Raw genomic sequence first — 27,038 nt, forward strand, 5'->3', positions numbered from 1 at the left:
TGAAGACAGAGATGTGTCTGTCACAAGCCAGGGAACTCCTAGAACTAGCCCTAGAGAGGCTTGCAACAGATTCTTCTCCAGAGTCTTCAGAGAGCACATGGCCCAGTCAACAAATTTATTTGGGATTTCTAGCCTCTAGAATTAGATAAGTAAGACAATAGATTTCTGTTGTTTTAAGCCAATCTGTTTGTTACAGCAGCCCCAGGAAATGAATATATCCACTAAATTTCCTCCCCTAAATTCAGAAATAAGAACCTGCCAAACAAAGGTGTCTCCATCTTACAAAAAAGGCTGTCTCTAGAAATTCCTTTGTGGACATGCTATGACTAGAATTGATTTCCAACACTGACATGGGGATTTGATTTTCATGCTTGTAGTAAGCTCTCATTCAAATGAAGTATCTTCAATAAGTAGTCCAGATAAAATAGTTTTAAAAAAAGTTTTTCAAAGAAAAACTTTTGGCTATGATCCATTTAGAAACACATTTTATATTTTTATGCATATGCATAAAATGGACACAAAGTTAATGAAATTATTTTTACCTTGTTTGGATACTTTTTTACCTTGTTTGGATATTCCCACCGAGTGTGGAGCCCAACATGGGGACTTGAACTCATGACCATGAGATCAAGACCTGAGCCAAGATCAAGAGTTTGACACTTAACCTATTCAGCCACCAGGCCCCCCTGAGTAGACATTTTCTATTGTGTTACATTTAACCTATGTAAATTATGTAAAATACTGGTCACAACCTGCTAAATTGATTTTATGACCACTAATAGGTCATGACCCACAGTTAAAAAAAATGACCACAGTTAAAAAAACAGTGTTCTAAAACACTATGCCAATTCTACTTCTCCCTTCCTTGATATATATAATGCACACTCAATGAATGTTGTTGAATTAAGATCTATATTCCCACAGGACAGAAAGAAAACACTCTATCTTTCTCTGCCCCATTGCCGGAATCAGCTCTGGGCCAAAGTAGTAACGATTTTGTCCAATCCGGATGGCAGAGAAAGAGAGGGAGGAAATGGTCCCAGAAAAATCCAGTAGTGGGCATGACAACAGAGTTCTAAAAAGCCTTGGGGAAGACAGAGTACTTCTAGGTCTCCTTTAAATGTTCTTTACCTGGTTGAACCACAGGATAGTATCAAGAATGAGACTCGGGGGACACATGGTCTCTTTGGATTCCTTCCGATTTTATAACTGTGGCATTCTTTTTTTTTTTTTTTTTTTTAACTGTGGCATTCTTTATCAACCTGTATCCTGTCTTTTAGATTCAAAAAGCATATTTGGAGGGAACTAAGGAATTCTCTAATTCAGTCCCATTCACTTAACAACTTCCATCTCTGGACGTCCTTTTGATGAACATCATTCAGAGATTTGAGGGGAATGAGGATGTGCACAGTCAAGGAAGAGCTTCTCATCAGTGAGGGGAGGGTTCCTTTATGCTCCACTGAGTCTCTTCTTGCAGTCAGAAAGTCAGAAGTGAACCATAACTACTGCTGACTGACTGACAGCCAGGAGGCTCACACTGTACTTCACAGGGGATCTTGGCTGGAGATATGTTTTGAAGTCACAGAACAGAATTCCTTTTATTACACTGAAGTCATGTTAACAAGCCAACTGCTCTCCTTAAAGAAATTTATCCCTTATCCCCACATTTGGCCAATCACCAAACTGTGCTGATTCTCCCTAAAAAAAAAAAAAAAAAAAAAAAAAAAAAAAAAAAAAAAAAGACAAGTCTCTTTAACTTGATGTTTTCTATTTCCTTCTATTTCCATTGCCTTTGGCTTTTCCAGAACCAGTACTATTTCCCTGCTACCCATACCTGTTTATCCTTAATACTCCACCAGGTTTATACTAATTTAAGTCTCTCCCACTTTCCCATTGCTTTGGGATAAAATCCCAATGTCTAAATCTGGCACAAAAGGTCCCTTCCAATCTAACATACCTCTGTAGACTACTCACTACATTTTTGTAACTCCTCCTGTTTGTATGTGCTGTTCCCTCTGTCTTAAAAGTTTCCCCCACCTCTCTCTGCCTGGTAAATATTTCATCTTTCAGGGATGCCTGGGTGGCTCAGTGGTTGAGTGTCTGCCTTCAGCTCAGGGCGTGATCCCGGAGTCCTGGGATCGAGTCCTACATCAGGCTCCTTGCATGGAGCCTGCTTCTCCTGTCTGCTTCTCTCTCTGCCTCTCTCTGTGTCTCTCATGAATAAGTAAATTAAAAAATCTTTAAAAAAAAAATCATCTTTCAGCTCAAGTGTCATCTAATCTCGAAAGCCATCTCCAGCACCCTGGTGAGGGAGATGCTTCTTCCTCCAGGTTCTGATGTATTGTTCATAGCAAGAAATGAGCAACACAACACCAAAATTCACGAGTTCAGACTCTTGCCTCACTTCCTGGATTTGTCCAGGAACTAGCATCTTTGTACCACCACTAGCATCTAGAACACTCCAGGTGCTCAGTAAATGGCTGAGTAAAATTAGTATCATCAAGACTTTGCTGAGTACTAACACTACTGTTTGATGTAATATTTTGAAAACATACGCTGTTTATTATTTGTAAAATTAGTTGGGCCAGCTAGAAGCATTTTCAGATATGTGCATGTTGATTATTTTAAGTTATCTTGTTCCATTCTATTCAAAACCTAATAAAAAAAAAAAAAAAAAAGAAAAAAAAAAAAACAAAACCTAATGAAATCACAACTATGCCATGGGTTTTCTCTCATCCTTAAAGGTAAGAAATTAATTTTTCTTCAATGGCACCTTGAGGTGGGAGTTCCTGCTACTATGCCAGTAATGTAAATGCTGTAGTTTCTGTGGTGTAGAGTGAACCCAGAAAAGGATGTGTTCAGGCAAGGTAATATGGCCTTGCCACACATTCTATCTGTTTGTTCTGGCTTGAGAGCAGGAAAAGAAAATTATTTCACTGTAAGCCCCAAAGGTTGTTTGGGGCTTACAGAAATTTTTGGTTTAGTCACAAAACTATTTTCAAGGAAGCTGGAAGCTTTCATTTGTCTTTGAGATTCTTGTTCAGAAAAGTGATGCTTTTCATTGATTGCCTTAAGGAGGTAATAGTTTAGAATGCTAAATATAGTAACATTCTTTATGGGGGAGCTGACATTAGTTGATGAAAAAATATTTTTACAACATTAATAAATACGTTAAAATATTTTCTAATCTTTAAATAAACTCAAAAGAATATGAGAGGATACCTGTAGAAGAAGGAAATAGTTATTTTTACTTTTAAAAATAATTACCATTTTAACATTATTGATGGTTTGTTATTATATATTTTATTTAACAGATACTAATTTACCAAACTGTTAGGTCTGAATGTGGATTTCTTGAGGGAGACAAAAATATTCAGAAAGCAATGCAAAGTATCCTCTCATCTTTCTTCTAACAAACCCTTCCTCTGCCAGATACAAAAGCCCATTGAGCATTTTTTGAGTGACTACTATGTATCGTAGCCAATGACAGGCACTGCAGATACACCAGCTAATAAGGTATGATCTAAATCCTTACAGAATTTATAGGCTAGGGAGAAATAGAAACTTGAAATTTGATAATGATTATGAAAAAGGATATATACAGTTACCAGGTATTGAGGGCTCACCATAATAAGTCAAGGCTTTGGGCTAAGAGCTTCATAGACCTTTTCTATGATCCTCAAAGACACCCTCGGAGAGAGTGTCACTAACTGGATTTTTTCAGATAAGGAAAATAAACCTTAGAAAGATTAATTAACCAGCTGGAGGCCACAGAGCCATGCAGAGCTGAGCTCCAGACCTTTCACTTAAGCGGTTAGAGGTTAGAGGACATGAGCCAACACTGGGAACGAGTTTTGAGGATCATAGAGGCATTACTAGGAGGAAGATAACGGATAGGGAACTCCTTAACAAAGAGAATGTGTGAAGGCAGGAGGTGGCATGCCGGGAGTTCAGCACTGTGGACGTGGCAGGTGCATGCTAGGTAGAGGCACCAGGGCCAGGCAGGCACTGGAGTTCCTGCTAAGTCAAGGAACTGAATATGAAGGAGAGTCACTTATAAAAATACTACACAGTGTATCAATGGTCTATTCTGGCTGGCGGTTGGTTCCTAATCTTGGTTTCAGGGCTATTTTAATCTAGACAGCGAAGTTATATTTCTTTCCATGATCATTTTACTGACAGCAACATACTTATGTACGATCTTAAGCTCTTTCTCAACCCTTAACTTTTTCTAGTGTCTTAATTCCATTCAATTTGATCTGAGTAAAGCAGTTCTGTTGTTTTTATTTTTTATTTTTTTCTGTTGTTTTTATTTCTATTAAGTTCAAGTTTTCTGATTTTTGATCTTATAGTTGATAAGATACATGATTTCCTGATCCCAAACTTTAAAGGTTTTATCAAATGTATCCTGTGTCTCTCCTCTTCTCCAGTGTCCAGTATTTTAATTTACTTAGGTATCTTAATTTTGAAAATCAACTATTTTGGTTTTTTTTTAACCACCCCTCTCTCCACTATTTCCCATTAACATGCCATTCTTATGCGAGAATTAAATCAGCTTTCACATTTGGTTTTGTAATAAGCTGCCTGCAGGTTATAAGGTAGTGTCCAGAAGAGGCAAATCTTTAGAGACAGAAGGTAGATTAGTGGTTGCCTAGAGTTGGGATAGGGGATTATAGGGAGATTGTGGCTTGTTTTAGTCAGTTTGGGCTGTTCTAACAAGATACCACAGATTGGATGGCTTGAACAATAGAAACATTCACTTTTCACAATTCTAGAGAATGGAAGTCTAAGATTATGGTGTCATCATGGTCAGGTTCTGGTGAGAACTCTCCCTAGCTTGCTGGCTGCCAGCTTCTTGCTATGTTCCCCTATAGTGGCGAGAGGGGAATGGGGAAGAGGGAGTACTCTGGCCCTTGTATTTCTTTGTAAGAACACCAATCCTATCATGGGAGTGCCACCTCCATGACTTCATCTAAACCTAATTACAGGGATGCCTGGGTGGCTCAGTGGTTGAGTGTCTGCCTTTGGCTCAGGGCGTGACCCCAGAGTCCTGGGAGCGAGTCCCACATTGGCTCCCTGCATGGAGCCTGCTTCTCCCTCTACCTGTGTCTCTACCCCTCTCTCTCTGTTTCTCATGAATAAATAAATAAAATCTTAAAAAAAACCCACAAAAACCAAATTACTCCTCAAATGTCCTGCCTCCAAATAACATCACACTGGGGATTAGAATTTCAACATATGAATTTGGGGGAAACACATTCAGCTGACAGCTAAAACATACAGAGTTTCTTTTGGGTAATAAAGATATTCTAAAATTGCTTATGTGATGGTTGTACAATCTAGGAGTATACTAAAAATCATTTAAGTGTACACTTTATGCAGGTGAATTACATGGTTATGTGAATTATATTTCAATAATGCTATTATCAAAAAAAGTAATTTCCAGTTCTCTTTAAAGAATAAATAATCCTGGGTGCCTGGGTGGCTCAGTTGGTTTAGCATCTGCCTTCGGCTCAAATCATGATCCCAGGGTTCTGGGACTGAGTCCACATTGGACTCTGCTCAGCAGGGGGCCCACTTCTCCTGCTCCCTCTGCTGCTCCTCCTGGTTGTGTTTTTTGCTCTGTCAAATAAATAAATAAAATCTTAAAAAAAGATTTATTTATTTATTTCTTAAAAAATCTTTCTTTAAGATTTTATTTATTTATTCACGAGGGACAAAGAGAGAGAGGCAGAGACCTAGCCAGAGGGAGAAGTAGCCTTCCTGAGGGGAGCCTGATGCAGGGTTTAATCCAGGACCCCAGGATCACAACCTTTGTGAGCCAAAGGCAGACACTCAACCACTGAGCCACCCAGGCATCCCAGTAAATAAAATCTTAAAAAAAAAAAAGAATAAATAATCCTTTTAAAAGGTTTTATACAGTATAAACTATTTGTTGGCAATTCATTCTGATCATCACATAAATATATAGGTATCATAGGAAAAAGGAAGGGTAGAAAGTTTTGAGAGTTTCAAGAAATTTGATTCCATCGTATTTTTAAAAAGATATATTTACTTATTTCGTGTGTGTGTGGGGGGGGGACACAGACAGAGAGAGAGAGAGAGAGAGAGAATGTTAGCAGACTCCCTGCTGAGCGTGGAGCCTGACTTGAAGATCTCATGATCCTGAGGTCATGACCTGAGCTGAAATCAAGACTCAGACAGTTAACCTACTGAGCTATCCAGGCACCCCAACTCCACAGTATTTTTAGTGACACTTCCTGCAAGCCATTCTTTAGGTTACTTTCCAATATTTATCCAGGGAAATAGAATGCAATGCTACAGTATCACCTTCACTGTGTTAAACAGTCTTGTACTTAAGGGATTGAAAGGTATTGCAAATATAAAAATTAAAAAAGAAAAGTAATATACTACTCTTTATATGTGAATAGTTTTATCATTTACAAAAAAACTGTCATATTCTATGAAATTGCCCCCATAAGTTATATCAGGCATTATCACCCCATTTTATAGATCAGGAAAATGACCTGAACAAATTCGGAAGGCTAGCTAGCTGTCAGTATCTGGATTTTTTTTTTTTAAGATTTTATTTATTTATTCACGAGACACAAAGAGAGAGAGAGGCAGAAACATAGGCAGAGGAAGAAGCAGGCTCCATTCAAGAAGCCCAATGTGGGACTCGATTTGGGAAATCTACGATCATGCCCTGAGCCAAAGGGAGACCCTCAACTGCTGAGCCACCCAGGCATCCCTGGATATGTTTTTTTTTTTTGATAACAAGTTTACTTCCCTTCCACTGCTTTCCCTACTGCTTTGTGCTGAATACCCAACACCTGTATTTTTTCCATGGTTTAGACAGGGTGATCCCTGGAAAATTTAAAAATGTTCTGATCTTAGTTCATAATATCTTCTTTATTTGGACTAATTAGCAAATATTTAGACTCCAGGGAAACCGTAACCATCCTATGAGAGTAGAGCTCACAGCGATCTTATTTGTTCAAATATAGACTAGATTAGTAATGAAGTCTAAGGTTAGATATACAACTCCATAAGGGTTAACCCAGATTTGAAGTGAGGCAGCTTTTAACCCCTCCTTAGACTGTCTCTGTGGAGGGGGAGGCAGGCTAGCAGGGAGTGCTGCTATCCAAGTATCAACAAGTTAGGAAAAATATGGGCTTATAGATAAATTAAGCCTGTCACCACCACAGGCAGTAGAGGGCTCTCTAACACTACAACGTAAGATACATAAGCAGGACCATCATTACCTGGGGTGTTTCCTGGTGAACTCTCACACCATCCCATGTTACCAAAGTTTTCTTGTTTGCAGAAGGTTATTCTAACTACCAACACTTAGTAAGACCAGATGAATTTTGCTGAGAAGAAGTTTCAGTGAAGTGTTTCCATGCTGGGTCCCTAATACATGTTAATTAACCCTGTTTCTCTGTGTCTTCTCAAAAGAGCCAATGCAATTTGGAATTACAATGTATTTTATCATCATAAAAGAGGCAATCAGTAACATATATTGTATATCAAAATCTGACAGAGTAATGAACAAGAAAATTACATAAATGTTCTCAATCTCAGCTTCTCAGTTGGGTCAGTAAACCAAGCAAAGAATAGGATGCCAACACATGAAAGCTGATGTAGATGCATTAAAATCAAAGGAATCTAAATTAATCATCAGTGTTCCTAATTTCATCTTCCATTATCATTCCTTGTGGATATAAATTGAGTTAGTAGTTAATGAAAAGTTAATCCAGCAAATCAAAATACAGTTGTGAAATTTGAGAGTTTTGTCGTAGACATAAGACTCAGGATTAAGATATGTTTCTTAGCCTATTTAAGTCTTTCTACACATAAAATAGAGATCCTATCCATAGACCCACGGTATATGAGGAAAAAAGTCAGCTGGGATATAAATCATGCAAAGAGACTGAGGTATAAATAAAGCCTAGAATCTGATAAAGCATACTATCTCTTTAATGACAGAAGGTAAATTTAGTCACCTAGAAAAGAAAACTTTTTTTTTGAAAGTAATCTCTACGCTCAGCTTGGAACTAGAACTCATGACCCTGAGAGCAAGAGTTGCATGTTCTACTGACTGCACCAGGCAGGTGCCCCAAGAAAATGTACTTCAATTCTCAATATGGTTTCTCCCCTTCTAATATTATTTTATTTTTTGGGGGGAACTTTTTCAGATGGCAAGATTGTTTATACAGGCTATACAGTGTCTTGAGTTTTAACCTTTGGTATAAGAAGTACATATAGATATTTTAGTATTTTAAAAAATAATAGAAATGATCTAAACAACTCAATAGATATATAATAAGATCCTATCTTTAAGCCATTTGAAGTGAATTGTAAGAACTGAGATCCTCACTTTACAGAGGGTGACATTCTAAACATTCAACCTCTAATTTTTTCTAAAGATCATGAGTTTCTAAACAGTTAATGCCATCCTTGAAGATCTATCTAGAAATTACATTAAGTAATGAATAGATAGAAAAACGCATTAAAGGGAACTGAAGTATTTATTTTATTCTTGGCTTTCAACCACATCTGTTACTCTCATCTCAGTCACAGATTAGCAATAACAAATTTATCTTCTACATACTTTCACAATATGTTAAGAAGGGCTAAAAAGTCAGTCATGGAAATTGTAAGCTAAGCAGACATTAGGGTAAAAAGATGCCCTCTAATAAGATTACATACTTACAAGAGATTAAATAAAACACAGGGTAATTTTATCCATGTAGGCACATCTCTATCATTACACTAATCATACTGTCCATTACTGAACTCACCACTTATACTGTAATTGGTAGTGAACCTGCATCCTCACTAGCATGTGACCTCTTTAAAGCAGAGTTTGTGTTAATTACCTTAGTATCCCTGGTAATATAAAGTATTTAATATATTCGACAACATCGTAAGTATGCTTTTCTTTCTAAAGATTTTATTTATTTATTCATGAGAGACATAGAGAGAGGCAAAAACACAGGCAGAGGGAGGAGAAGCAGGCTCCATGCAGGAGCCCATTGTGGGATTTGATCCCGGAACCCCAGGATTACATCCTGAGCTGAAGACAGATGTTCAACCGCTGAGCCACCCAGGCGTCCCTGCTTTGCTGTTTTTTAAAATTTATTTATTTTATTTTATTAAATTTTTTTTAAATTTATTTATGATAGTCACACAGAGAGAGAGAGAGAGGCAGAGACACAGGCAGAGGGAGAAGCAGGCTCCATGCACTGGGAGCCCGATGTGGGATTCGATCCCGGGTCTCCAGGATCGCGCCCTGGGCCAAAGGCAGGCGCCAAACCGCTGCGCCACCCAGGGATCCCAAATTTATTTATTTTAGAGAGATTAAGAGAGAGAGAGAGATTGAAAGCAGAGGGAGATGCTAAATGCGAGCCCCACACCAGACTTGATCTCAGGACCCTGAGATCACCACCTGAGTTAAAACGAAGAACCAGACAGTTAACTTCAGGTGCCCCTAAGTATGCTTTGTTTTAACAGGTAACACTAACACCTGGTAAATGAAAGCATGGATGATGAAAAAAACACTTATAGGGTCAGGATATTAAAGATGTTATTTGGGGATGTTGAGTAGTCCAGTGTTAAGATTCTTATATATACCTGCTATCAATGGCTTTTTACCCAGCTATAATCATTAACTAGAGTTTAGATAAGTGTTTCCCTGAGTGTGTGCACCATTTATGTCAGATTTGCTTTCAGGAAGCTTGTTAAAATGTACTTACTTTCTCTGTCACACCCATATTGGGATTCAGTAAGTCTAGGGACAGAGGGCAGCAGAAATAAGCTGATTTAAAAAATTAGTTCCCCAGGTAATTCTCATGCACATAAAGTAGGAGAAGCATTGGTCACTCTGCTTAATGCAAATAGGGAACATGAGTTTAACTGGTATTTCGAGCTATTCTTTTACTCACCCACTTTTAATTCAATTTCTAGCCCCTTACTGTTTTAAAACAGAACTGAGCAAAACACTCGAGGCATCAGACAGCATGCATTCCATAAGGCTCTGCAATCTTCCCTGCTTCAGGCAGTCTTAACATTGGGGGTGGTTGGCATGAGTCATCATTACTAGAGACTCACAGAAATCCTTAGCCTGAGGTACTGAACTGGGTTTGGAAGAAGCAATTATGCATAGGAACAGGAAAGTTTTCTGCATAAGTGCCTAAATTCACAAGAGATCTATATGAACCTGCTCTTTGCCTTCGGAGGGTCATAATCAAAGGCAGGAATAGGCTAGAAGTTAAGATTGCAGGGTAATCAATCAAATTACATTCTCAGAGCCAGGGAGCAGCATTCTTGAATGCAAATTCAAATTATTCCTCTTATATAGGCTTACTGATAAGGACTAACAATGCAAAATCATTCTGGAGGAAATTAGGCTAATTCAAGCTCAGGTTTCATTAACTTAACTCCCTAAGCAATTTTTGGCAATATAAAGATATATTTTCTTAATAGTTATTATATTATCAAGAAGCTTATTACGGAGTTTAGTAATAGCTAATATTCTTATTTAGAATATGACTGCTTAAGACTTTTAAGACTGATGTCATTATAAGAAAAACAAGTCCCCAACTTTACAGTTGGAAACCAAATCAAGTCTCCAAAAAGTGTACATTAGTTTTAGTCTGTTGCAAGCTTCAAGCATGTGGCCCTTTCCAGTGGATTAATATAAAAAATTTCAGATCTATCCAAAAACCACTGTCTATTCCCTTGGGTTACTAATTTTTAGAAAAGGAATTGCTGGGACACCCCATCAAGTTCCCATTGCAGAACATTTCTCAGGACAGTAAAAGAAAAACAACCACACTGGTTTCTGTCACAATATACATCTTCAGGAAACACCAGGCAAATAAACACTGAATTTTTGTCAACCTTATTTTCATCATTAAAACATGAACATTCAGTAAAATATTGGTGGTATGGTTTTTAAAACTGAAATTCCTTTTTGTCTAGATTTTTTAAGTCGTATAAAGTGTAATTACAACTTAATTTTTAAGATCCTTTTCACTAATGAAACCCTTTATGGTTTTCTTAAAGGAAGCATTTATATGGAATCAAATGGCATTGCATGTAAAGTGATGAAAGTTGAAGTATAATAACATGATTGGCAAAAGTAATTTTAAAAATCATAAAACGTGACCTTGGGCAAGTCTGAGACTTCCTCTGTGCTTCAGTTTTCTTATTGTGAAACTGGAGGACTAGACTCCAGTCATCACAGAAGTGACGTCCAGCTTTAACATTCCAAGATACATTATTCACTTATTCGTTCTCAAGAACTGGTTTTTTTTTTTTGTTTGTTTGTTTGTTTGTTTGTTTTTTTAGCAAGCCCCTTTGTTTAAATTTACCTTTCTTTGCTTTAGCATAAATCCTCCTCCCCACCCTCCACAATCCATACTACAATCATTTAACGAACAAAACAGAGCTGTGTGCTCAGTCATTCTTACAAAGCATTTTTTTTATAAGGTGTCATTTGTGTAATATATCTATCTAAAATTATTTATGTGGAAATTCTGACCCTAACATTTATATCCATGTATTATAATGTTCTTATGGGCAGAAAATCTTTGACTACTTAGATCTGGACTCCAGAAGGGAGGGATCCGAACATGCATTTTTAAAAGGTCTTTAGCATATCAACATCCTATAAGATGAGCTGAGAGCTTGCCACAGCTTCACAACATTGCTAAGCAGCTGATTCATTTTTTTAAAAAATAAACCTGTTTGATACATTCTTTAGTTTCTGTTTGCCTTCAGATGTCAGAGATAGTTTCTCATATTTATTTTCATTCAAGGAAGGAAATAACTGAACACAACATTACCAAAGGAAAAGCATAAGACATTAGGCACAAATGTCAGTGAAAGCAGCAGTGTAACATTCAAATTCTTCTGGTCTTGGGAAAGGACATAATGTACGGCGGGCTCTACACGTTTGCAGCACACACTACTAAAATATGTCAAGTATTGGCAAAGTTGCAAGGTTTCACACTACTCAGTAAATACAGAACAGAATAAAGCGAAACAGAAAGGAAAGAATACTACCTTTGCAGAGGCATGATTTCACAGGCCATCCTTGTATAAATTTGCCAGGGACCCCTCACAAGTGCCTCTTCCACGCCAATGTGGTCGTCTTCTCACGGTGGCTAAGCTGGGCTTGGGGCGTGAGGCTGTACCTCACAGCTGGAACAGCAACTTGCTCTGCAGTTAGCCAGTGTACTGCTGCTCCCAGCCTCCAAACTTCTTCAAGCAATGCTATTTTATCGGCTGCCTCTCTACATTTACACTGCAGTCCACTTTGACCTTTTGTTCCAGGGAAGCAGCTGAAACATCCAGCCAATCACAGGAGCAGCTGCTGTAGTGCTTAAAGGCGCTGCTTCTTTTGCTCCCGGCTGCTGCTGCTCCTGCTCCTCCTCCTCCTGCTGCTGCTGCTTCTCAGTGGGCTTGCCTAATTCTGGTAACTCGAAACTTTCCTCTTAGCAAATCCACAGACAAGCTTGTCAGTCTGGAGAGAGCAACCAATAACTGCAGCAAGAGCAAAGAGTCCCTTACTTTTCAATGTTACAGGGACTGCCAAGGAGGAAATCCATTTGTCAAGGAAAGACATTGCCTATGAGACTAAAGGTTTCAGTGACAGAAGGCAAGAGCTAAGCTCCATGCCCTCTCTTCCTTTAAAACAAAAACAAAAACCAAACAAACCACTGGCATTGGAAGGCATGGTACTTTTCTAGAAGGAAGGCATGCTTCTAGACCCTTGCCCTACCCACATTTATTTCCTGCTAATGTTTGTTTACACTGCAGTGGTTACTAGTCACTGGTGACATCACCCAAGGCACGTAGCTCACACTTCTGGGGAGAATACAAGTCCTAAGATTGTCCAACTTCTCAAGGGATCAAAGTGTCTCCTCTCATGGAAGTTATTTCAACTTACTATCTCTGCATTTTGTCTTTATAAAAATGGAATGTGTTTATTTGCTTAATCATTTTCCTCTAAGGACATCAACAACATGTTTCGGTTGGTATCTTATTTATGTTTTTATCTAGTGATTTATTTATCCATCTATTTATTTTTTGCAAGTAACACCAAATCAATTTTTCCATAAAGTTTGCTAAATGCCTGCTAATTATCTGGCCTTCTCTTGCAGTTTTTGCTTCAGTATTTAATACTTAGCGTTATTCTGAGGAACATAATTGCTAATCCATAGATTTCAAGTAGAAATACATTTTAAAAAGATTTCTTTCACATCATGAGGACTACAAGGAGCTATAAGAAAGCCTAGATCATCGCTTTTTATAGAAGAAAGGGCAGAGGAGCAGAGTCCATGGTGTTGAAAAACAGTGGGGGCTTAAAAGTCCAAAAACATAACTTCTTCCCCTGTTGTTTTTCCCAATTTTTTTCACAGACCATTCTTAATTCTGAATTTAGAACACAAAGTCCCAGCATGTGTCCTTTTCTTCACTGTACCTGCTAATGAAAACATTTCATTGTCTGACTAAATCCTCTACCATATTTATGAAATGATTAGTCATCCTGAAACATGTGTTCAGATATTAAGACAGAATAATAACAACTAAAATCAGCCTTTTAAAACAGAAGTCGACTTACATCCAGAATTTTCTTTAATTGAAATTGTCTATGTATTTTTTTTTTTAATTTTATATTTGGAAATTCTGATTTGATTCTACAACTTAGTTCTGTATATTTGCCTAAGTTTATTTTTCAAAATGCCTTTACATCTTAACACTTCAATAAACCACTTGAGTTGGAAAATCAACTATTATATATCATAACACCTACTTTATTGACTAGTACACTAGGTACTAGAAAATTAAGTAATTTGCTCAAATTTACATAGGAAGTCAGTGGTAGAACAGAAACTGTATTCAGAGCTTCTTGGGTCTGCTCCAGAATTTTGCCACATCACAGTGTTCACTCTATTCTGTACGTAAACGAGTTTTTAAATATTTTATCAGATCTGATAGGTTGGGAAATACAGTTGGCCCTTGAACAGCATGGGTTTGAACTGTGCAGGTCTACTCACAGAGTTTTTTCAATAAATACAGTACACGGCTATAAATGTATTTTCTCTTCCTACTGATCTTAACATTTTTTCTGTAGCTCACTTTATTATATGAATACACTGTGTACTACATATAACATATATACATATAACTTACAAAGGCTGTTAGTCGACTATTCATGTTCCAGTCCACAGTGGGCCATTAGTAGTTAAGTTGTACATGCATATTTGCACAGGGGGCTGGTGTGTCTAACCTTCATTGTTCGAGGGCCAACTGTAGTTAATTCAAATGATAGAAGTAATATTTTTCTTTTCTGAATTTTATGAACATGTCAATACTAAATGGCTAAACTAAGTTCAACAATAAAGGGCCCATATAAAAATATGCTAAATCAAACTACAATTTACATTTGATATATACTAAATATAAAATATTGATGGACAGGGGCATTCAAATTTTAACATCTGATTCCACTTATGTTTCGTGATAAATTAAGTCTATGAGTGAGAGATGTCAACAGTTATTTTAAAAAATTACCAAATGCTGGAACTCATTAATTATATGCCTTTTCAAGTTTCTATCATTTATTTATAGCAATTCCTCCTCCCTTGAAAATTTGGGTTTTTTTCCTGGGCATTACTTGATGATCATTTAGGAATCTGGACCTGGGCTGCAGCTCTTCCTGTCTACCACATCCACCGCCAGAATCCTTGATGAAGTATATACCTTTGTTACTTCTGTTCCCTCCATCCTCATGTCAGTTCCTCAGTCAGCCAGCAGGAGCACTATTTCCTGAATTCAGCCAGTTCTAACTCCTCAAACACGGATACCCTGACTGCATTTGCTCCACACTTAGCCCCTTCCCAGCATCACTTAACCCCCACGCTTCTGCCTCCCCCATTCCTCCTCCTCTCCCTTAGCCCTCTCTTCAGTAACAACTGTTCTTCTGTCTCCAGAGGATAACCTGCACCTAAACCAACTGGCATGCAGCTTTAAAAAAGGCACATTCCTGGCTCTCCTCAGCATTTAGTTATTTCTAAAACGGGTTCATGGGCTTCCTCCGCTTCTTCACCCTTTCTAAATCCTGCCAGCTGGGTTCTCTACTGCCAGACTGCTAAACATTGCAAAAGAAAGTCACAGAACTCTGGCAACTAGTGATACTAAAAATTCATGCTATTTAACCTCAGCATGAACCTCAAGACTGTGTGGCAATCTTTTTAGTTATCTTTAAATGATTTCTCAGGGCATTCCCATAGAAACTGCTGCAAATCTTCAGTGCCACAAATCTGAACCTCTCTCAGCAACTCGTTACCTTGCCCCTTAAATTTATTGAGAAAGCCAAGATCATCAAATATGAGTGAGCACCTTTGGTCTTTGTTACACTTAAGGGTTTAAGTGCACCCCTGCTCCATATATACATATAATGTGACATATATATATGTCACATACATCTTGCCCTCTTCTATTTGACTTCTTCCTAGTCTAGAAGAAAAGCTCTCACTCACAGGACTCCAATTTCTTATCTACCTTTTGGATCTCACCATTTCCTCCTTTCTCTGGAAGAAGCCTGATCTCTCCTAGATCTTAAATCTGCCCCCTTCCCGTAGGCACCTGAGTAAGTGTCTCCCAGTGGCCCTACACTCTGGTGCTGCAGTGATGTCTCCCCTCCTTCCCACTGACAGACTTCCCCAAAGCTGACCTCTGCTGTTCCCACTTCCGCAGAAAGACCTCACCACTTTTCTGAAACTGCTTTAAGGCCATCAATGCTCTTTTCACTGTTAAATTTCAATGCCTTTTCTTGGAGTCTTTTCTACTCTTAACTTTTCTGAAACACCCACCTTCAGTTTTTTGCAAGTCTTTGGCTCCCTATAATCTTTTCGGGGATTTCCCGAAATGTCTCTGATTACTCCATCCTCCTTTGTCTTTCTTCCTCTCTTACCCCCTCCCCACCTTGCCTTCTCAGCCCAGCACCATTCAGTACAGACATATTGTTAGGGCTTAATAATATGTGCTCTGGAATTAATGCTCTTGTGGAATGGATCCTACCTCTACCACAGATGAGCAGTGTAAACTTGGGCGGGTTGTATGCAAAGCTCTGAAGTTGCTCTGAGGAATAAATGAGATCATGTGCATAAAACCTGAAGAATACTGCCTGGCAAATAGTTAAGTGTTAAGACATTATTAGTATTATTATCCCAATCAACAATTTCAAAGCCTCATATTATCTGATCTTCACATTTCTCCTCCTCTTGGCCCTCTTGTTAATGATGTTGTTATTCTCTTTGAGAATCAGATTCAAAGCATGAGTCATCTTTACTTCTCCTCCCTTGCTTTTCCTTAACTAAAGCTGTTGACTGTCCTGTCTCTTTAATCAGCTGGCCTTGGTCAACTGCAATAGGATGATGATCCTTCTGCCTCCATTCAACCTACCTCTAACACATACATTTCACTATCAGAGTGAGTTTCCTATTGTGATTATGATCTGCTTACTCATACTCACTCTTCTGCCTAAAACCTTCATTAGCTCCCACCATCTCTTCAATGAACCCCGATTCTTAAATATGATGATTAAGACTTTCTACCAATGAATCCCAATTGAATCCTCCAGTTTACCTGCTTGTATTTCCTAAAGAAATCACTCTAGATGAACCTGGACTCTATTTCTGAATCTCCTCTAGATTTTTCTACCCCAAACATTTGTTCATGCTGTTCCCTCTGGACTATTTTCCCATTCCACTTTCTTCTGCAAAATTCTATGCATATGTCAGTCAGGCTTCAGTCCGTTAGAAGAAATCTCTTTCTCCTTTTAAGTCCTACAGCCCTTTGCAGCTCTAATGATATTTATCTTTTCTCTCCCCCCCCACACTTTTATTATTATTTGAATCTAAATGTTATTTCCCTATTGTAATATAAGATCTCCAGGATAAGAACTCCATCTCTCTTCTAGCAACTACACAGAATAGACAATAAATGCTGAATGAATGAATTGATGTGATGAGTTACTCTTCTAGAAATGGAAGCATAGCTCCTTTAGATTTTAGTTTATTAAGCAGTATTTCCAGCCTATATCCCACTGTAGGCCTACACTTAAAGTGAAGTAGGTGCCTCATGCAGGTTCTGAAAAAGAATGATAACCAATTACTGATGAAAGAAGTAAATCACTGAGTTTACACACTGATGTACAGTCACAGAGAGGTACAAAGTAAGATTCCATCCAAAACTTTTGAAAGCTTTTAAGTATTTTACATTATCTACTTTTTCCTGGACTATTTCCTTTTCTACACTTAATCTGGCTTGCAGACTTCTAATTTTCTTACATAATTTCTTCAGCAAATTCCAAGTGTTTGGTAATATGTGTGCTTGCCCTTGTGCTATCAAAAGCAACAATTGCTCCAAAAATGATGTGGCTTCATTTATTTTCAATTTCAACATCAATTTGAAACAAAGAACCAAGAACATTTCTTGGCCACATTATTTTGCTTTCCTATATTATTTTAAAATCAGACTGATTTATTTCCTAAGACAAAATGACATATTAAAACAATTTCTTTCTTACAAGGTTGGTACAAGGTGCTTTTGAGGTTTCTTCCTCATATTTTTATCAATCTTTGTAAAATGCACTAAGAAGCAACGACTTTTACAAGATAGTCACACAGTATTCATAAACAGTGATAACTAAATCAGAGTTTTTCATAATCATAAAATTTAAAATTTTTTAGGGTACATATTTTTAGGGCACATATAGTTTAGATATTCTGGTATTGCTGCACAGGATCCTGATTAAACCTGCTCTCTGACAATCTGTGTTAGAATGCTAGTGAATTCCAGGTGTCAGAGAACATTAGCCTCATCCAACAACAAATGCCCAAAAAAAGGGGGGCGGGGAGTAGGAACTAGAGAGGTGGTATATGTAAGGCAACTAGCATTTCTTAAGAATCTATGTTGTGCTCATTTTAATAGATGTGGAAATGAAGAAGTTAATTCACTCGAATACTTAGCTTAGTAAGTGGCTGACATGAAGCTAGCTAGCATCTGAATGTTGTAGCATTTCCACTATATAATATAGCTCTTACAGATAATAAAGTATTATGATTACCTGTTGATATTATATATTATCAATAAGCTACAGGAAATAAAGAATCCTTTCTTTTCTTTTGGTCTGAGGCTTATATTGAAGTGTGTGTGTGTTGTGTGTGTGTGCGCATGTGTAGTGGTAGCAGTCAGTTGTACTTGCAATGGGGGAAGGAAGTGGTTGGGGTGGGCTGTTGAGGGAAAGAGGAAGATAGAAAAAGATGGAAAAATTAAGCTTTGGGTGGCATTTTTAAGTGTATTCCTCTTATTAAGAAATGAATATATGGAAATGACAGATGGGCTGTCAGTTGTTTTTATGTAAAAAAAAACAAAAACAAAAAAACAAACCCTACAGTATTTAAGAATAATTACTAAAACCTCACAATAGATTTATTTTAGAAATCAAAACAGTGACACTCAGAATAGGCTCAATGCAAGTGGAACAGGGAATTTCTAGGGAATTTCTAGTTAGGTGAACTATTTCCTTCTGTAACAACAGAAATCAACCTGCTTGCATAACTTAAGGCTAAATAAAAAAATAAGAAAATCAACAATTGTTTTCTCATTTATTAGACTTATCTATAGTAGAGGATTGCTGAAAAAAAAAACAAACAAACTCCTGTGGGGATAGAAATTATATAATTAGTTTTCCAAAGATACTTTATAAATTCAAGTGGCAGATCATGCTTTTAAAATTGTGGCTGGCTTATTTTATTAAACTATATTGGACCAGCCTTGCTGGACCTCAAATGGCTCAGAGGGTTCAGGTGCTAAAATCCTAGAATGGTGGTGGTGGTGCATGTGTGGTGGCAAGGAGAACACCGCTTTAACAATGAGGCATGGTTTCCAGGCCTCGACACCTGGAGATACAATATTCAGGCTGTCCCCCTGACAGCTTTGACTTTACAAACTGGTTCCAACATTCCTAATATAGGAAATAAAATTTAGAACATTCACCAAGAAGACTGTGTAATGATTTCAAATCAAAAGACAAGTGTTTATATTTCATAATACATGAATACACAGTTTTATAGAAATTCATATAGAAGCTTTCTCTATTTTTTTCTAAAAAAAAAAAAGTAAATTTCTTATAACAACTGAGGGACTGAAATTTCTCCATAAAAAGTGGCTAAAAATAAATTCTTTGAGACAACTTACGTAATTGTTCCCCAACTTTCTGGGACAGAGAAAAATCCACATTTTTGCCAGATGGAATCTCAGTTAGTGATCACTGCCAATAAATAAGTGCTCGAGCACATTTTCCTGGAATGGGACTCCGTGGGCATGACTTTCACCAAATGTCCCTTGGGAGTCCAGATAATAGTGTTTCTGTTCTTATAAAATAAGTCATGTCCCATACAACAGCTGCGGCCACACCTGAGATCAGCCGCCTTAAATTGTCCCAGTGAACTTTCACCCTGTTAAGTGATATTTCCTGGCAGAGGAGAAACAGGTTTCAACAGAGCTTCCTTAGAGAAATGTCAAAGTTGTTCAGTGTGATATGGTAACCAACAGTCTAATTCTGTATCCATATATCGTAAAATAAACCTCATACGTCTGAGACTCGAAATACTGAGCACAAGCACAAAAATCTCTCCATGTCAATACACTGGCTGATAATATTTATTTACTTCAACACAAAGCATTGTGCTTTGCTTTGAAGCAACCCAATAAATAAATACGTGAAAATATATTTAAAAACAAAGTTACAGGAAGTAGCGATTATTTGTGCTGCCAAGAATTGGTCACATAAAAAAAAGGATCACAATCATGGTGCCTTAAAGTATCCACCTCCCTTATTTTTTTTTAAAGTACTTTCAGAGAATTGAACTCATTGCATTATTTGTGCATTATATTTTCTCTTTGTAATGCTATTCGTGTGTAGAGTATTAGAATTCACTATGAAACAAAAAACTTAATTTCTCATTGAATTTTAGTGAGAAGATAAATTGAAAAAAAGAAATTTCATACAAATTAGGAAATAAGCAGATGTATGCATAAATTACTAAGTAAAGCTAACAAAACCAATGATCCCCTCCACAGGCAATGCAATTGAATCACTATTTAAAGAGATAAAGAAAATGCATTGAAAAATAAATTATAATTCCACATTAACTTTCTAAAATATTACTTCAGGAAGACAACTCTCAAACACTAATCAATCTAAGTGTAAAAGTCTAGAAACAGCCTAGTAAGATATATATTTTGAATAAATATAAGTACTTCTGGAAATAATATCATCTTAGATTTTAAATCACTCTATAAGAAACAAATAGTATAGAATTTGGCCAAAACAAGCAATAACTGAATGGATTGTCACTAAGTGTAAATGAGATAATATTATCTCTTTCTTCTTTTTCTGTCCATTAGTTCATGACCAATGCCTATTATTTTTCATGCTCCCAACCTCCACCCATTAAAATTTTTATTACTTAACCTCTGAATAATGGCTTTTTCTTAGTAGGTTTTGCTGAATTTAGTCTTTTCCACCCTAAATCCAGATTGTATAGATTTGAAATTTCCAAAACACATCTTTAAAAATGTCAGGAAGCTCTGAAAGTTTTCCATAGCTTACAAAGTAAAATCCAAATTCTATACACACAGGGCCCTTCTACTATACTCCTCTGTTTTCACACTCATCACTTTCCTCTCCTTCACTGAAACTGGGGGTCTGGGCAAGCTGAACTGTCCTTGCCTACTGTCCTGTCTGCTTCCTGCAGTTTTTATATCAGGCATTTCCCTGAGCCTGGAATTCCCTCCTGGCCATATACCTACTGAAGCAAAGTTCAGTCTGCCTGGGTTTCTCAAATGCTGCCCCTTCTGATTTCTCCATTCAGGGGATTTATCCTGAATGACTAAAGCCATAATTGCCAAGTCCAAAAGGAGTCGTCACTCTACAGGACTTTTCTAATTTTTTTTTTTAATTTTTTTTAAAAATTTATTTATGATAGTCACATAGAGAGAAAGAGAGAGAGGCAGAGACACAGGCAGAGGGAGAAGCAGGCTCCATGCACCAGGAGCCCGATGTGGGATTCGATCCCGGGTCTCCAGGATCGCGCCCTGGGCCAAAGGCAGGCGCCAAACCGCTGCGCCACCCAGGGATCCCTACAGGACTTTTCTAAAATTTGACAATTACTACTTCTTCCTTGAAGCATTTGTCATCCTTGATTTAAAAGACAACAAAAACATTTTTCTTATTACAAATTACACAGAATATGTTTGTGTAACAAATTTACAAAATACAGGCAAAAGAGTAAAACACAATCCCATCACTTAATCAGTGTTCAATGCAACTATATATATTCCACTTTTTTTCTATTTATGTATATAATATATAACATATATAATTATACATATAAAGATGGGACAATGTGAAGGTAATGTCGCTGAACTAACTGTACACTTAAAAATGCTGAAATGGTATATTTTGTGTATATTTTGTCACAATAAAAAAATAATGGATCATGTACTATATACTATTTTATAACATATTTTATAGTAATATATTCATATGATATTTCTAATCCTCAAAAATATTTTCTATGCTTATCAGATTTTCATCCATGATGATGATACTTTTAATCATTTGGTTCAAGCAGTGACTGCCAGATTTCTCCACTGTAAAAGGAGAAACAGTCTGTGAGATGATCATTTGAGATTGTGGAAGTTTAGATTCCAGATACATTGTGAGCATCTACTTTGAAGGCAGAGACAATAGGATTTGCTGGTGGACTGACTGAGAAAAAGTAGAGAAATCTCGGATTTTTGGCTCAAGTAACGGGGTGAATAGTGACACAATTTACTGAGATGTGAAAAACTTAGGTAGACTTGGGACTGCCTTTTTTCATACAGAAGTGTGATTGGGAGGCCTATTTTATATAAACTGAGTATGAGATATTTATTAGATATCTGAATGGACTTATCAGGAAGCCAATAAGTAAGACGAGCCTCATGGGCATATGAAATGTGCAATTTCCTGGGACCCAAGCTGAGTTTAATTATCTAGTGGTGTCATTTTGAAATTTTTAATAATTTTTAACAAAGGGGCTCCACTCTTTCACTTTCGATGGGGAGGCCACCCCAAAATTTAGTGGGTGGTAGCACCAATTGGATATGGGAATTGGGAGTAAGATGGAGAGGTTGGAGGAAAACCAACCTTTGGAAGGTCTGGAAACAGTCTGGAAAAGAAAACAGATTTTGCAAATGAGACTAAAAAAGAGTATCCAATAAGACTAGAGGGAAAAGAGGATACTGTGGTATTGCAGAAGCAATGCGAAGACAGTTCTTCATAAAGGAGTTATCAGTTGGGTCAAATGCTGCTGAGCTACAGTAAGGTGAGGACAGTACACTTATCTTTGGATATGGCAAATGGAGATTGTTGGTGTCCTTAAAGGAACAATTTCAGTTCCTGTTGTGTGGGTTGAAGAGCAGGAGGAATGGATATGAAGACAGCAAGTATACATACTCCTTCATCAGAGATTTGCTTTAAAGGAGAAGAGAAATACTGTTTCTGGGGAAGGATTAAAAAAGTGTTGAGAGCTATGACAGTGTTGTTTCTACCTTGTGGGAACAATCTAGAAGAAAGAAATTGATGTCATAGAGGAGGAAGTTGATTATTGGAACACAGTCCTTGAGTCAATGAAAGGGAATGGGATTGGGAAGCCCAGGTGGCTCAGCGGTTTAGTGCTGCCTTCAGCCCAGGGTGTGATCCTGGAGACCTGGGATCGAGTCCCACATCGGGCTCCCTGCATGGAGCCTGCTTTTTTTTTTTTTTTTGGAGCCTGCTTCTCCTTCTACCTGTGTTTCTGCCTCTCTCTCTTTCTGTGTCTCTCATGAATAAATAAAATCTTAAAAAAAAAAAAAAAAAGAAAGAAAAGGAATGGGATTCAGAGTATAAGTACAAGGGCTGATCCCAGATAGGTGCAAGTTTAGTTCATTCATTGTGATAGGAAAGCAGGCAGAGGTACAGGTACAAATATGAATACCTTTGTAGATTAGGGAGGTAGGAGGATAACATCAGTCTTTTGTGATTGTTGTGTGAAATAAGATAAAACCTTTGGATTGTGCTATATTTTGTAGCTCTAAGCCATGTCCGTTTCTCTAATGAACTGAGGTTCATGTTTTCAGAAAACAAAGGTGGTGGTGAAAGAAGACAGGAGCTAGGATGCTAACTTAATTTTATTTTTGTTTTTCTAAAATCAGGTTCAGATTTTTTATAAGGAGACCAAAAAGACAATTCAATGGGAAAAGAATAGTCCTTTTAGCAAATGGTGCTGGGACAATAGGATATCCACATGCAAAAGATTGAAGTTGGACTGGTACCTCACACCACTTACAAAAATCAACTCAAAATGTACCATATACTTAATTGTAACTATAAAACTCTTAGAAGAAAACATAAACATAAACCTTTATGACTTTGGATTAAGCAATGGTTTCTGAGATAAGACATCAAAATCATAAACAACTAAAGAAAAATAGGCTAACTGAACTTGATCAAAATTAAAAACTTCTGTGCCTCAGAGAATATTATCAAAAAAATGGAAAGATAAACCTCAGAATATGAGAAAATATCTGAAAAATCATATATTTGGTAATAGATAGTATCTGGAATATATAACTAACACTTTCAACTAGTAAAAAGACAACCTAATTTTAAAAACAGGCAAAGTATTTGAATTGCCATTTCTCCAAAGAAGATACACAAATAAATGTCTGATACATGGAAAGATATTCATCATTAGTTCTTAGGGAAATGCAAACCAAAACCACAATGAGACACCATTCTACACTCAGCAGAATGGTGGTGATAGAATAGACACTAGCAAGTGCTGATAAAGATGCAGAGAAACTGGAAATATTATATATTGTCAGTGGGAATATAAAATGAAGCAGCCACTTTGAGAAACAGTTTACGAGTTCCTGAAAAAGTTAAACATAGGTTACTATATGAACCAGCAACTCTACCCCAAGTATGCACACAAGAGAACTGATAACATGTGTTCATAGAAAGACTTGTACACAAATGTTCATCTTAGTATTCATAATAGCCCCAAAGTCCAAGCAACCCAAGTGTCCCTCAACTGATGAATAAACAAAATATGGTATCTACATACAGTAGAATATTATTCAGCCTCAAAAAAGGCATGAAATATGGCCACACTAAAATATGGATGAACCTTCAAAACATGTCTTAAGTGAAATAAGGCAGAGGCAGAAGGACATATACTATATGACTGCATTTATATGCAATGGCAAGGGTTGGAGCTTCATAGAGATAAATTGTCACTGACCATCAACAAAGAGGAACAAGGGCACTCCAGGTAAAAGGGATAATGTTAGTAAAGATGCAGAGATGTGAAACTACTATGGCATATTTAAAATACTGTGGTTGCAATATAGCCTGAGCATAGGATAAAGAACTGTGGAAGAGTAGGTAAGGTAAGTAGATTCAGCCAGATTTTTAAAGAACTTGAATACCTTGAACTTTATTCAATGAGAAATCCTCTTGGCTTAGATAGCACATCTCTAATGCCACTTCTAAACCTCTTGTAATATTTATTTTGTTACCTATGTATAAATTTGTCTTAATGGTTTGGTAGACCCCTAAAGATTAGAGAGCATGCCTTAGTTCTCTCTGGCTTTGCAGGGTCCAGTGCAAAATGTGTGGTACATAGAATGTGCCCACTAGGAGTCTGTTGACTTTGAATTACCAAAATAAATTCGGTTACAGCCATAGCTGTCCACCTAAACTTTGGTGACTTAGAGGCTACCAAAAATTATCTGCAAATATGACAATAAATTTTCTTACTGTTATCTAACTTCTCTTTTATCAACCATTTATGCTGTAAACAAACTTTGAAAAAAAAAACGTTTTAAGCTGAAGTTTGGATCCCAGGGAAATGTTAGCATTTGAATAGAGTAATTGTATTGAGTGGCAGATTTTGGTGAATGGGTAGATAACTATTTGTTCTTTAATAATCAAAATACTTAGAGAAACATCAGAGACTTTCATTTTAAACCATAAGAATAAAAGGAGATAGAAGTTAAACACTGGAAAATATTTATAATAGATACTCAGTTTATATGAAATAGTTCATCTGAGAAGACCTTGTAATATTTATTGTGGGATCCAGCGGTGATTAAGAATAGATTAGAAAACTATCTGTGGAGATAGAATTAGATATTTTTTCTAAACCAGTCTGGGACCTTGGGGACTTTAACAAACCTACTTTTCCATAAACCTTTGTTAGGAAGGCCAGAGAGTGGGAACACCTCAGAAAGTGGTAGCTGTGGGGGAAGTGAGTGGTGATGCTTACCATTGTGCTTTTCACAAGGTGGTTGCTAACTCTCCTTTCTTCATATGGGAGCTACTGCAGTAGAGCCTGCAAGGCCAGCAATACAGTTCTAATATTTGGTAATTTTTCAAACAGCGTGATTAGGAATCTTGTAGCTAAGAATTCTAATTCCATTGCATGTTCACTTGTCAGTTCAAGATTCTGAAACTTGGCTCCAAGTAACAGAGTGAGAGACCTACAGGGAACACACATGTTCAGAAATAACTGGAGTGTCCTTTATGAAGTACAAACATGGGATGGTTATGACTACTTTCTGTTGCTGGCTGGACTTCAGAAATGAAGAAAGTCCTATTTAATTTCAGGACTTAATAGATTAGGATGCTTGAAGGACAATGGGTACAGTTAAAATTGTTGAATATTGTTTCATTACTAATAGCATTTAAAGCTTGAATCTTAGAAGTATACTATTGTTATAGGAGGCTAAAATATTAAGTGTTGTTTGGCAAACATCCAAGGCACACATTTTCTGCCACAGGTACAGAGAGGTGCAGAGACTGGTTATGAATCTTATAAAACAATGGATTTCTCCTCTATAAATAAGCAACATGTACTGATATAGGGACAATATCAGGGTCAGAGCCATCTGTGGCCCAGAGATTAAGTGGGGAAGATAGGAGAGCAGTTTTGACTTGTGTGATATCTCTCTAAGGATAGGGTACAAGGTTCCCCTGGGTGAGTACTTTCCAAAAACCCGAAGAGAGAAAACTCACACATAAAATTCTTTCAGAATCAGACCTCAACTTGTGAGAGGTGTAGGTCAGCTAGATGAAGAGAATGGGATAGCACATATTATTGTATGTGCTCAAACTGAGAACATATAATAATAATATCACAACAATAATGGCTAAGGCAGTGGCAACAAACTAAAGGCCTGTTAGGTAGGTAAGGTTGTGGATGCAAAAAATACCCAGAAGACAACTCACTCTCCACCAGGCAGTCACAAGCAGGTTGAAGAGAAAAGTAGAAATACACAAGAGGGTAAAGAAACTCAAGATAGAAGACAGGCAGGAAGTAATTGTAAAATAATCAAGACATATTGATTTTAGCCTGTCAACAAAATATGTAATATTGGATAATTTGCCTAACCAAGAAATATTTATGAAATGAATAATCTTTTCAGAATCATGATTTCTTCATCCAAAGATACTTTTCAGATATAAAAAATCCTTTTAGAGCTACTCAACAAAACTGATACAGACAAAATACGTTACATGCAGAGTTATCACATTTTTTCCAGCATTATTTTTTTCCAGCATTATTGAAGTACCATTGACAAATATCAAATTGCATATATTAAGGTATAAAATGTGATGATTTACGTACACATCGTGAAATGATTACCACAATTAGGCAGATTAACACTTCCATCACCTCACCTAGTTATGACTTTGTTTTTGTCAACTTTTTTAGCAACTTCAAGCATACAATATAGTATTATTAACTACATTCATCATATTGTACTTATATCCCCAGGACTTATTCACCTTATAACTGAAAGTTTGTAGCCCCTGACCAACATCTTTCCATTTCCCCCCCTGCCTGTAGCTCCTGGTGACCACT

The 27,038-nt window shown here is 37.1% G+C and overlaps 1 protein-coding gene across 8 annotated transcripts in view; it reads right to left on the minus strand.

Annotated features, from left to right (window-relative positions):
* Positions 1-27,038, minus strand: part of FAM13A (family with sequence similarity 13 member A) — a 344,934-nt gene that overhangs the window by 92,296 nt on the left and 225,600 nt on the right. Inside the window, exon 1 of one of the 8 annotated variants that reach the window (XM_025424978.3) lies at positions 12,073-12,727. The exons of 6 other annotated variants lie outside the window; for them this stretch is intronic. In XM_025424978.3, coding sequence (XP_025280763.1) covers positions 12,073-12,101 — 29 coding nt within the window. In that variant the 5' untranslated portion in view covers positions 12,102-12,727. Of the gene's footprint in view, positions 1-12,072; positions 12,728-27,038 lie in introns of those variants that run through there. One more of the 8 variants, XM_025424969.3, reaches the window with a different exon arrangement.

This window comes from Canis lupus, chromosome 32 (genome assembly GCF_003254725.2).
Source record: "Canis lupus dingo isolate Sandy chromosome 32, ASM325472v2, whole genome shotgun sequence".
In the NCBI taxonomy this organism is placed as follows: Eukaryota; Metazoa; Chordata; class Mammalia; order Carnivora; family Canidae; genus Canis; species Canis lupus.